Source organism: Squalius cephalus (genome assembly GCF_949319135.1).
Source record: "Squalius cephalus genome assembly, chromosome: 3".
Classification (NCBI taxonomy): domain Eukaryota; kingdom Metazoa; phylum Chordata; class Actinopteri; order Cypriniformes; family Leuciscidae; genus Squalius; species Squalius cephalus.
Genome location: NC_137124.1, coordinates 50,811,185 through 50,824,060, shown reverse-complemented (window position 1 = coordinate 50,824,060; position 12,876 = coordinate 50,811,185). Strand labels below are relative to the sequence as shown.

At 37.0% G+C, this 12,876-nt stretch overlaps 1 protein-coding gene across 4 annotated transcripts in view; it reads left to right on the top strand.

The window, feature by feature from the left end:
• Positions 1 to 12,876, top strand: part of hectd4 (HECT domain E3 ubiquitin protein ligase 4) — a 95,150-nt gene that overhangs the window by 49,033 nt on the left and 33,241 nt on the right. For all 4 annotated transcript variants that reach the window (XM_079865509.1, XM_079865508.1, XM_079865507.1 and 1 more), the window contains exons 37-51: positions 634 to 823; positions 971 to 1,052; positions 1,140 to 1,342; positions 2,024 to 2,159; positions 2,283 to 2,465; positions 4,683 to 4,847; positions 5,831 to 6,000; positions 6,126 to 6,241; positions 7,568 to 7,671; positions 7,961 to 8,122; positions 8,626 to 8,774; positions 8,920 to 8,999; positions 11,564 to 11,727; positions 12,258 to 12,495; positions 12,697 to 12,833. In XM_079865509.1, coding sequence (XP_079721635.1) covers positions 634 to 823; positions 971 to 1,052; positions 1,140 to 1,342; positions 2,024 to 2,159; positions 2,283 to 2,465; positions 4,683 to 4,847; positions 5,831 to 6,000; positions 6,126 to 6,241; positions 7,568 to 7,671; positions 7,961 to 8,122; positions 8,626 to 8,774; positions 8,920 to 8,999; positions 11,564 to 11,727; positions 12,258 to 12,495; positions 12,697 to 12,833 — 2,279 coding nt within the window. The remainder of the gene's footprint in view (positions 1 to 633; positions 824 to 970; positions 1,053 to 1,139; positions 1,343 to 2,023; positions 2,160 to 2,282; positions 2,466 to 4,682; positions 4,848 to 5,830; positions 6,001 to 6,125; positions 6,242 to 7,567; positions 7,672 to 7,960; positions 8,123 to 8,625; positions 8,775 to 8,919; positions 9,000 to 11,563; positions 11,728 to 12,257; positions 12,496 to 12,696; positions 12,834 to 12,876) is intronic.

The following is a 12,876-nucleotide window of genomic DNA, read 5'->3' as shown; positions in this document are numbered from 1 at the left end:
AGAGAAAATCACTCACTGCTCCTGACTAAAGAACTTTTGTAGCTTTAATAAGGATTGGTCTATATTTAATGTATAATTTATGCAGTGCAGACTGTTTGATATCTTTATTTTCATGAGACATCAGTAGCTGTATTAGTATCAGTGATACTGGCCTTCATTCATAGAAAGATGCCATTAAACAAGTATTTAAAATATACTGCCTTTATGTTGTTTCTACATTAATTTGGAGATTAATGGTGAAATGATTACATTATGAAATCTATAAAAAACTGAAGTGTTTTTAATTGCGACTAATCGCGATTAATCACAGAAAAAATGTGTGATTAATCTATTTTTTTTAATCAATTGACAGCATATATATGCATATATATATATATATAGAGAGAGAGAGAGAGATTGTAAAATTACGATTTAAAACAACTTGTTTTCTATTTGAATGTATTTTAAAATGTCATTTATTAGTGTGATGCAAAGCTGCATTTTCAGCATCATTACTCCAGTCTTCGGTGTCACATGATCCTTCAGATTTCATTATAATATAATAATTAATTATAAAATGATCATTTTTTAAAATCTGTTTCTTTCTTTCCTGCTTTACCAGCAAGTTTAATTTAATTTTCTCTCCTCGCTTAGGTTGCCAGACTTTGCTCTCCCCAAGCGCTTCTGAGCCTGACACTAGTCTGACACGGGCCTGTCCTAAGAGCAGTGCTAAGACTGATAAAGACGCTAGTGAGGAGGGTGAAGCAGTGGATGGCAAGCTGTCCATTTTCATCCATAAGAGAGAAGACCAATCATCACATGAGGTGCTTCAGCCATTACTCAGGTAATAACACTGGGCGGCCACACTACAAAACACATCAACCTCATTGTGTTCTTTGATTCTGAAAAAAAGAAACCCATTTAAAAAAAAAAGTTAATTAAACCCATTTTTATAAAAGTTATGATTGATGTCAGTATTCGCACCTTGCAGCAGCTCAGAGGGTCGTCCTTTCCGTCTCGGCACTGGAGCGAACATGGAGAAGGTGGTAAAGATGGATCGAGATATGACAAAGGTCAGCTCTGGTTTAGTGGCTGTTCACTCTTTTGGAGAGCAAAAATCTGTCATGCTGAATGTGTAAAATCTGTTCACCTTTTTGCAGAGTGGCTGCTGTGAGGTGATCACAGAAGAGGCATCCTCTGCTTTGCGGAAAGCCAATAAGTGGGCTCAGTCTGGGCTTATTGTTAGTGTGGGGCCACCAATAGAGAACACTGGCCAGGAGAACTCTGGGGTATCCAATACAGGTGACAAGAAGAAAACTGCTCAGTCTACTGTCTGCCGAGAGAGGAACGGTGAATTGGCTCGGTAAGAAAAATATACTTCGCTACCTTTTGAATATCTGAAAGGAAACTGACTGTCTTCAGGAAAGTTTTGATGGAATTTTGTGTAGGATGCATAATAAAGTAGAGTTTATAAGTGCAGCTGCTTTGTGTTCAGGGGTAACCACTGTATTTATTTATTTAAATAATAGTTTTTTTTTACAGTCATTTTACTGAACATTACAATAGACATTGATGTTGTTTAAAAAAACTTTCTCTTCTGCTCAAGTCTGCATTTATTTGTTCAAAAATACAGTTAAAACAGTAATATTGTGAAATATTATTACAATTTAAAAGAACTGTTTTCTATTTGAATCTCTTTTTTTAAAAGTTTAAAATTCCTGTGTTGCAAAGCAGCATCATTACACCAGTCTTCAGTGTCACATGATCCTTCAGAAATCATTCTAATATGCGGATTTGCATTTGGACTAAACTTTGGGAGAGATTTAGTCTTTAGATTTAGATTTAAATATTATTGCTTCTATCCAGCAAGGACATACATTTAAAATATTTTACAATAGAAAACAGTTATTTTACATTATTTTTGAGTCTTTTGGTGAGCAGGAGAGACTTCTTTCAAATACAATAAAACATCTTAATTATTCCAAACTTTTGTTTTGACCATCACTGTAGTTCTTTTCTAATATCAGAATTTTCCGAAACACAGATCAGATCCAGTGCGGCCGTTCATCAGCGGTCACGTGGCTAACAGCATGGCTGCTGAGGTCATCGCTCTGCTCCACAGTCTTCTGACTGCACCTGAATCCAACACTGCTCAAATATGGACCAGCACAGCAGAAAAGGTGAGCTGCCCTTCTTGATTCTTGCCCTAACCTGCTCTAACAACTGGCCTATTAAAATTATACTTGAGTTTCAGTGCTCAATGAAACACACAACAGTGTTGAAATCGTCCATCCTCTCCTCAGGTGTTGTCCAGGGCCTTGATGTACATCCCTCAGTTAGGCAAATATGCTGAGAGTATTCTGGAGAGCGGTAACAGCAGTGGCAGGAAGTTATCCAAACTGCAGGCGATTGGCCGACAGGCTGTGGCGGCTCTCTGTGCTCTAGGTGGATTCAAGGAGACCATCAAGATTGGTTCTGAAGTCCAGGTGACCTATTAATCTAACCTGTTAACTGTCACCCCTCCCCTATTTTGAGCACAGACCTGAAAATGCATTATCCGAACTTAAATAGTTGTAATTCATGAATGCTTTCAGATTATTTCTGAAGTGAAAGCACTTTACATTAAAATGTTATAGATGTTTAAGTTTACTGTAAAGCAAATGAACTCAACTATACATGCTTTATATCATACCAAGTAGAGGTCGATCGATTGATCGGTTTTGCTGTTTAATCAGCACCGATAACCGATAGCTGGAACTAACATACATGTTTTCAAATTCAAATCATTATAAATTAATACATTTGTCAACTAGATGCTGCATTAGTGGAGAACAGCAGTATGTTGAGGCTGAGGATGCTAACATTAGTAGCGGTTAAAACAATGTGACAAAAACACACGACCCAATATTTAATGTCAGGATAGTTACCATCTATTTGAATTAGATTATATCCATTTTTTTCGCTTTTAAAGGGGGGGTGAAATGCTCATTTTCACTCAATCTCCTGTTAATCTTGAGTACCTATAGAGTAGTATTGCATCCTTCATATCTCCAAAAAGTCTTTAGTTTTATTATATTTATAAAAGAAAGATAGGCTGTACCGAGTCTTTCCGGAAAAAACCGAGCAGCTGGAGGCGGGCCGTGTGAGCGGAGCTTAAGCTGTGCTAACGCGCTGAGCTAACAACACACAGAGACAATAGAAGCAGTTTTACTCACCGTCCGGTTCCAACGCACGACCGCGAACCTTTATCATTGTGACTGCTCGATCCTTAAGCATTAGGCGATCTGCAAATCCGTCGATCTGGGCTTTGTTTATAAAACAAGCATCGTCGAAATGCAGGGAACAAACAGTCTTGCACAACCTCCGTTGATGCTCTAAAAAAAACAAACTCCATCCACTGCTCCTTTAACGCTGGGTTCTTTGGGAATCTGTGCAGGGTTGTCTTGCCCTGGCAACCAAAAACCCACTTCTTTGGTGACATTGACTTCCCTAAAGCCGAGCAGAGCACTTTGATGGGCGTACTGCTTTCGCTCTCTTCTCTCTGGTCTATGAGTGCGCGCGCGCCCGCGGTTCTTCCGGCAGAAGTGCCCTTAGGACCCGTATAAGGAAATTCCGTTACATCTGACGTCACACATGCCCATACTCGAAAAAAACTTTCCGAAACTTGTGACAAACCGGAAGGAGCATTTTTGGAACAGAAATACTCCTTCAAACGTACAATTAAATTTTTGAAACTTTGTCCATGTTTAGCATGGGCATCCAACTCTTTAACAGTGTAAAAAACTCAGTATGCATGAAATAGCATTTCACCCCCCCTTTAAGCATTTTTTTTTTGCAGCGAAGTTGCATATTTAAAGTTGGTGGCATGAGAAAGCAAACTGTATCGTCAAGCTGCAGACCGAAACACAAACAAATCTGAAATGCATCCGATTTCTGTACTTTTTTTCTTTTCACTGTAATACATATTATGTTATTTTGATAAGATAATCAAGTGTTCTAAAATAGAAGCAAATGTATCAAAGTAAACACAATATACATATGTCTAATTTCAATGCTATGTGTAGATATTGAAAGATAGACATCTTTAAAGGGATAGTTCAGCCAAAAATGAAAATTAGCCCATGATTTACTCACCCTGAAAGCCATCCTAGGTGTATATGACATTCTTCTTTCAGACGAATACAATCAGAGTTATATTAAAAAATGTCCTGGCTCTTCCAAGCTTTATAGTGAGAGTCAATGGGTATATTTTTTTGGAAGTCCATCAAATCGCATCCATCCGCGCTAAAAGTGCTCAAAGCGGCTCTGCGTGGGTTAATAAAGGCCTTCTGAAGTGAAGTGAACTTTATAGACTAAAATAACTAGCTTCCGGCAGACGGCTATACGCAAGCTGACTTTCACCAAAAGAAGAACTTGCGTCTGAAAGAAGAATGTCATATACACCTAGGATAGCTTCAGGGTGAGTAAATCATGGGCTAATTTTCATTTTTGGGTGACCTATCCCTTTAAGCATGACTGTTTGGTTTATATGAAATGGTAACACTTTACAATTAAAACACATTAAAAAAGCATGCCAAGTGTCATGCTACCATGAAACTGACAGTTAACAGGTACACACACACAATTTAGCAGATGAATAATCTCAATGGCTTACGTTGCAAGCTGAAGTATTTGCCTCTGTCCATGTCTGTTCTCTGTGTCAGGTGGTGGGTAAAGGTGTATCGGATAGTGTTGGTGTGGTTATATCCATTAATGAACAAGAGGGCATCGCCACTGTCAAGTTTCCTTCCTGCGATTACCGCCGCACAAGCAAGGCGTCCGATATCCTCACTGTACCCATATCCCGCCTCTGCACCCCCCGCTCTGAGGTAAGCACCTCTCAAATAACTGTAAAACTGCACAATGTCATATAGTTAGCGATGCTCTTATTTTTTGCATTGAACAATTACATTTTTTCAGCTTACAGTATCATTCACAGCCCATTATTATCTACCATTTTATTCAACTGTATGACATAGATGGCCTTTTTTTTTTTACTCAGTGTTATTTCCTTTTAAAAATTAAGCAGACTTTTAAAAAGATTTCTTCTCATAATATCATAAATAATATACTTGAAAATAATATAGTTAATTGTGAACTGAATGTAATGTTTTCGGACACTTCATTGCATGTTAATTACAATTAAGTGTAAATGTTGTGGGTCATCTTAATTGGGACTGGTTGTCTTCTGTCTCTGATCACTTAAAACTGTGTCATTGCTGCTGTGAGAAACATTGCTTTTTAGACCAGTGCTGTTTTAGTATTATTATTTTTATACTACTGTAGCGTTTATTAATGTTTTGCATTAGCGTTCATTTTTATATTTTGAGTTTTCGTTTAAATTTGAGTTTTAGTACTTTTGTAATATCTTTTTTTTATTTTTTTTTTATTTTTTTTTTAGATTTGCTATTTATTTATTTTTTCGTTTTAGTACTTTCATTTTTTTAAGTTTTTCATGTTATATTTATGTTTAATTTTATTTCAATGAACAAAAAACATTTTTAATAGTCACTGTTATTAATGATGTGGAATCATCTTAGAACTTTTCCACCGTGATTTTAAGCATCTACAGTAGTTATCAAACATGCCCCAGTTCGTATATATTGAGTAACAACTCAATGTTTACTTACCAAGGAGCTGACAAATGCAAAGCCAGAAAAACAGATGCTTTGAAATGCCATGTTGAGATATGATTAAGCTTCCCTTGCCATGTCTTGCCTTTGCCTCAGGACTTATCAAGCTTGCTCATTTCTAAAGCAGCTCAGGTATCTGATGTCATGTCTTAATCTTGGAGCTCTGTGTTTGTTGTAAGGCTCTGCCGCTGCATAAGCTGTCCATCACAGAGAAGGTTGTTCAAGCAGTGCAGTCCATGTTACTGCCACAGGAGGGCAGTCTGTCCATCCACACGTCCCTCCCTGCGTCTGGAGACGGAGCCAGTCCTGTGATGGCTGTGGTGCGTCTTCTGGCCGAGATCAGAACTAGGTCAGAACCTCAGTGCATCTTATATTGTGACATAGCACAGCCAAAACAAGAATGTGGAAGAATGTGTCATTGTACAGTAGTGCTATGAACCCATATGGGATATTTATTGTGCGTGTCTCTGTCAGAGCGTGTTTGGTGATGGCGCAGCTGCTTGAGGACAGCTCATTTTGTGAAGAGTTTATTCAGCAGTGTCCAGCAGCAGTGGAGGTGCTTAACCTGATAGCTCAGGAGTGCAGTCCTGGTGAGTGCTGACAACAATAAAGCTACACTTCCTCAACACACAAAAAGTGTAAATAAAATATATATTTCTATATATTTTATTATGTAAGATGAAAATTTTTAATCGTGATTAATCGCACCCTTTTTGTGCGACTAATCGTGATTAATCCCACACTTATCGTGAAATTAAGCATACACCATTTATCTTGTTTAATATTTTCATTTTCTCATTGGCTATATCCAGCAAAGTAAACCATCAGATTGAAGGACGATTCTCACAAAACTGTATTTTTTTCAAGTTTTTTTTCAAGGTAAATTTAGGTGTCTTTCTAAAAAAGGACACCAAATAACCGAATGATATAAGTAGACTTTATAATCCCCCCCCCCCTTGATCTGACTGTGTATACCTACTACAGAACACGGATCCATTCAGAATTACTAAATACAGCAACAAAAACATGACAAATCAAAACATTATCTAGAGTCTTTGTGGAAACATGATAATGAAATGTGTCTGTGCATAAATATAGTGTGTGTTCAGTGCACCGAGAGTGCGCACACACGGTTTGTTTACGCAATATACAGTAGCGAACTCATGCATGCTTACTGTACCTTGATTGCAATCCTTGTCCATCAAAACTTTTCTAGCGAGGCGCTGGTTTGCTTTATTCAGCCGAGAAACTTAGTTTGTGTATAACGTGTTAACGGTGACAGCCCCTATATTTAAACAAAAATTATTCAAAAATGAAATTAAAGCAAAAAATATAAAAATGTATTAAAATTATTAATAAATACTATAATAGTATATAAATTATACTAAAATAACACTGCTCAGTTGGGGTGGAAATCGCCAGAGGCCCCACAATATGATATTTTCATGATCGCTTAGCCACGATACATTATTGCGATTTTAAAGTCCCCCTGTAGTCAATAGTTGTATCCCTTAAAACTTTTTTCCTGTAAAAATAAATAAATCTTCATGCCTTAAAATAGCTTGAATTTAACTCTACACCCTTGCTTCATTTAGTATTCACGGATATCTGAATATGTAAATTAGCCCCGCCTCCACTCACTCACTCCAGCTCAGAGATCCACTTTCAACTTGACTCAAGTTACTGTGGTAAACGCTGCACAATGGTATCGCTCTTTACAACATCAGTAATTAATATGATTAGCCTTTTGCTTGACTATGTTATCAAACAGCTAATAATGTGTTGCTAATGTTACACAAACCAACTCAGAGTCAGAAAGCTGCCTTCAAAAAATGAACAACCTTTCTAACACCCTAATGAACAAGTCGAAGGTGACAGTATTCAGTTATGAGATGTAATTCTGTGTGTGTTTGTAGGAGAGCGTTTAGTGATGGTTGAGGTGCAGTGTGAGAGGGTTAGGATGCTTTATCGAGACTGTGCTCGTCCTCCACCACCTCCAGTGCAAACTGATCAAAGACAGGTGAGTTGAGCCTCATTAGTGCTGATTTAACATGATCAAGAGAAGCCTTTTTTTTTTTTTCTTCTTTTTTTTAAGATTGATTAATTAAAGTGTGATATTATTATTTATCTATACCATTCTCTCCGCTTTCTGCTTGCATTATGGGGTGCCCTGTAAACACAAAACGATTGGCAGACACAAAGCTCCTCAAAGCCTTCTGATTGGATGAACAGATAATATGACCGTTTTTTATGATTTGTGAATACCTTGCTTTGCAAACGCAACACTTTTTTTTTCTCTCTCTCCACAGCCTAAAGAAATCACATGGTGTCCGTCACGCGTCTTCCCTCCGGTTCGAGCCTGCATGTTTTCTTCACACTTGACCTCTGTGACCTTTCTGGCAGATCCAAGCGCGGGTGGAGGCCTTCCCAGAGGAACTTTCATCTATGCCACTTCACCTGTGCCTGTTCAGGTAACTACAGCCTGTTACTGGCACATGCACTTAAAAAAAGATACTTTGATTCTGCAAATACACATTAATTTGATCAAAAGTGACAGTAAAGGCATTGATAATGTTACAAAATATTTCTATTTCTAATAAATGCTGTTCTTTTGAACTTTCTATTCATCCTGGGGGGAAAAAATACACGTTTTCCACAAAAATATTAACCGTTTTCAACATTGTTAATAGTAAGAAATGTTTCTTGAGCATCAAATCATCATATTAGAATGATTTCTGTAGGATCATGTGACACTGAAGACTGGAGTAATGATGCTGAAAATTCAGCTTTGCATCACAGGAATAAATTACATTTTAACATGTATTACAATAGAGAAATATGGAGATATTTTAAATTATACTATTATTTTACTGTATTTTTAACCACATGACCACAAACTTTTGAACAGTAGTGTAAGGCCAATACGAGTTGTCTGTACCTCTTTCTTATTTTCTCTCTCTTTTTTGGTTTCCAGGCTCCATCTTTTTACTGGGAGATAGAGATTGTTTCTTTTGGAGATTCGGAGGATGATAGCGGTCCTATAGTGTCGTTTGGTTTTTCCCCGGAGGCCGAGAAGAGAGACGGTGCCTGGACGAATCCTGTCGGCACCTGTCTATTCCACAAGTACTGACCCAGTCTTTTTATCCTTTCATTCAATAATCTTTCACTCGTACCGACTATCAACCTGTTCTTTCTGTTCCTCTCTGCTTCCCATCCTAACCCCTTTCTTTTTACATGTCGTCCTTGTTGTTGTTTCTCTCCCGCTCAGTAATGGGAGGGCAGTACACTATAATGGCTCCAGTTTGCTGCAGTGGAAGAGTGTGAGACTAGACGTGGCTCTACTTCCTGGTGAGACAGGACCTTGTTCCAAGCGGCCTTTATTCATTTGAGCATTCAGACTTTAACCACAAGCACATTATGTTGTTCAAGCCGACTGCCTTTATGGGCAACAGTGTTGGGGAAGCTACTTTGGAAACTGCAGCTTCCCAAGCTACAACCTCAGTTAATTATTGAACTCAAAAATGAAAATTCTGTCATCGATTACTCTCTCTCTCATTTCTTACCAAATTCTTTCTTATATTTATTTAAGTATTCAAGCGCAGGGAAACTCCAAAGCCACGCCTCCTCCAAAACACATGAACGCATAAACTCTAGCACAGCGGAGTCTGTAAAGTGTTACGAATGAGGCCGTTAAATTTCCTCATGTCTCAAAGCACATAACATTATAATGAACGTAAACAAATTACAGAGCTCTAGTTGTTCCACTTGACTGCTCGAGATTTGTTTCGGCATTGATAGTGATGACAGAAACGCATAAATCGGTGTCTGAGGACTTGAACAGCTCCGGGTCACCATCTCGTAATTACGGTTATGACATGGCGTGTGAACGCAGCATAAGATCGTTGTTTTGGTTCAGGAGGAACTGTAAAAGAGGAGGAACTCTCGGTGGCTTACAGTCTACAGCTCTGCACATCTTATGACGTGTGAGAGGTCAGGTATGGAAATACATATGTTGGCAGGACATTTATTGGTCCTGAGGCTTCCAGAGAATACATGTACATGTTTTAATATTTAGACCACCTCTATTATTGATTGCTATTAGGATGTGAAGAGAGTTTCAAACAGTTTAACAAAAAGTGTTTATAAAACAATTTGTCTACCCTACCTTTTAGCATACTTATAAAAATAGTACTTATTACTGAAATAATATACTTAACTGTGAGTGTAATGTTTTCGACACTTAATTGCATGTTAATTGCAATTAAATAAAATTGTATAATAGTTCAAAATTGAACTGTAGAGTGCTTTTTTGAACTTGAGGACTTTAGTACATTAAAGTACATACTTTAGTACTTAAAGTACATCTTTATGTCCTTTCATAATTACTTCTGTTGTCTTTAAAATATCATTAAAAATGTACTGCTGTAACTTAAAGGTGCATTGTGTAATATTTAGGAGGGTCTGTTGACAGAAATGCAATATAATATATATAACTATGTTTTCAGTGGTGTATAAAGACTTTACATAATGAACCGTTATGTTTTTATTACCTTAGAATGAGCAATTTCTATCTACATACACCGCGGGTCCCCTTACATTGAAATAGCCATTTTGCGCCACCATGATGAAGTAACAATAATATTCGCATTACCATATCGTTTTACTGAATAATTAAGTAAACATAATTTCTTAGTTTATCTTTGTAAAGAAACCTCATTGCTTTACTGGTTATTCTGTGCTGTCTCAGACGACGACATCTTTTCCTGTCGGCCACCGTAACTTCTATTGGTTGCAATTTACAACCTCACCATTAGATGCCGCTAATATTTACACACTGCACCTTTAAAATATACTTTAACTCCATTTATACTCCGTTGAAACTTGTAGGAATTGTTTGTCATGTATTCATCTGGAATGATGAAGTTGCAATTTAGTACATTTTAAAATATATGAACCAAAATGTATTAATATATCAAATGACACGTTACATAAAATTACTGTATAATCAAGTACTTTACATGTGCTGTAATGTGGTAGTTAACACGTCATAATTACAAAAGATTATTAAAACACAATGGTTTAAAATGTAAGACAAAAATGTATTTGTCAATTTAATTATAATATATGATATTTCACAGTCAGTTTTTTTCCCAAAAATGCAAGTCGGCCATGCTATTCCCTAACTCCTATAACTAATGCTTTCTGTTTGCTCCTATTGCGCTCCCTAATTACTCTTTATTTCACTTGTATTTTCCCATTGTCATTTTGTTTTCCTGAACTTGGGTGATTATTATTGAACGCAGTCGAACTTCAAACTAAAATTTGTGTTTAAAGATCTGAAATTGAGTGTTAATACTGTAGGAGCATGATGATTATTATTTATTGACTGATTTATTGACTCAACTTCCTCATCTGTAAAGTTGTGTGCATAATAAAATATCACATACTCTGCAAAAAAAAAAAAAAAAGATTCTCACGCTGTATTTTTAGCTTGTTTTCCAAAGCAAATATCAACAACAACAATAATAATTAAATCAAGATACATTTGCTTGAGAAGCAAAATAACATTGTTTTCATGGTTTTATGCTTAAATTAGGAAAGATACTGAGCAAGATAAAAAAAATTGTACTGTAAAAACCAACAATGTAGTGTTTTATTAACAGACCAATGCTTGATGGTAAAATGACCTTGTTACTGAAAAAGCTATGCTGGTTCTCTGTTGTTCTGTAGTCTATGTACAGTTAGTAGGGTTGCTATGTTTAGTTACTCCCCAACGCTGGTAGGCAACCATTTTAAAACATTATAAATGCCAGTATTTGTCATCACTCACAAAGTTTAATGACATTCTTTTGGTTTGATGAAAATTTCTCAAGCTTCCCCAGTGATGATTTGTCTTGTATGTTTTGACACAGGGGATGTTGCTGGTATAGGTTGGGAGCGTTTGGAAGGCACTCCACCTCCACCCGGTCAGCCTCCTAAAGGGAGGGTTTACTTCACTTACTGTGGTCAACGTCTCGCCCCTTATCTGGAGGATGTGGCTGGAGGGATGTGGCCTGTAGTCCACATTCAGAAGAAGGTTTGCAAACAAATGATAAATAAAAAAAGCATACCAATGGTGCACATAAAGTTCAACATAATTCATAATTGTTTCAGTCCATTTATAGGTTTACTGGATACATTTGTGAGGGGAAACAAATCCCTGCAAGAGGTTTTGCAGAAAGCATACTAATAATATGCTACTGAAAAAGGAAATGGTGTTATTTTAGGATTATTTTAATGCTATAGTCTTCATTAATATTTTGAATAAATTTTTAATCATTATTAGTTGAGGTATATTTTTAGTTTACAATTTAATAAAGTTTGTTTATATTTCTATTTAGCTTTATTTTATTTATTTTTATTTCAGTTTTAGTAATTTTCTTTTTTTTTCTGTTTTATTTTATGTATGGTTTAAGCATCCAAAAACTTATTTGAGGAGACTGTTGCTTATGTAATTGTTGGTTATAAATGTCTTTTTATTGTACACTGGTTTCCTTATTTGCCCTTTAGCCTTGTTTTATAAATAATAAAAAATTGTAATGATGATTCGTCATTGTGTAATTTCAGAATACAAAGATCCACGCAAACTTTGGCTGCCGGTTGTTTGCGTACGCAGAGGGACAGGCTCACCGAAACGCTGCTGACCTTTGCATGGACCTCTCAGAGGAGATCAGTGCCAACTTTGAGGCTCTGCCCTTTGCCATGGCCTCCGACAGCGACAATGATGCCGGCACTAGTGTGGCGTCTGATTCTGGTTCTCATGGTCCTCCGTGTCGCATTGCGGCGGTCGTCACAGCACAGCAACGTGAGTGTCGACTTAAACATTAACTAATATTAATACTTTCAGCTTGAATAGTTGTATGCATGTACTGTACATGAGGTTAGATTGCTTTTGAATGTTGTCTCTCCCTCTTCTAAATAAAACTTGCTATCTGACTGACTCAGTAATGAATATCAGATTCATGTGGGTTAAACTTTGGTTCTTGTGGTGTGATTTTATTTACAGAATACAATAGCGATGCCTCTTGTCACTACAAGGTAGAACTGAGCTATGAGAATCTGGTCGTCTCAGGGCCAAACGCCCACCCGCCACTAATTGCTGATGATGAGAGTGATGATGAAGATGATGAAGACATTCCTAGGGTATGGAGAGCTCATAACTAGGCCCTTAATTTTCTCTAAAGCA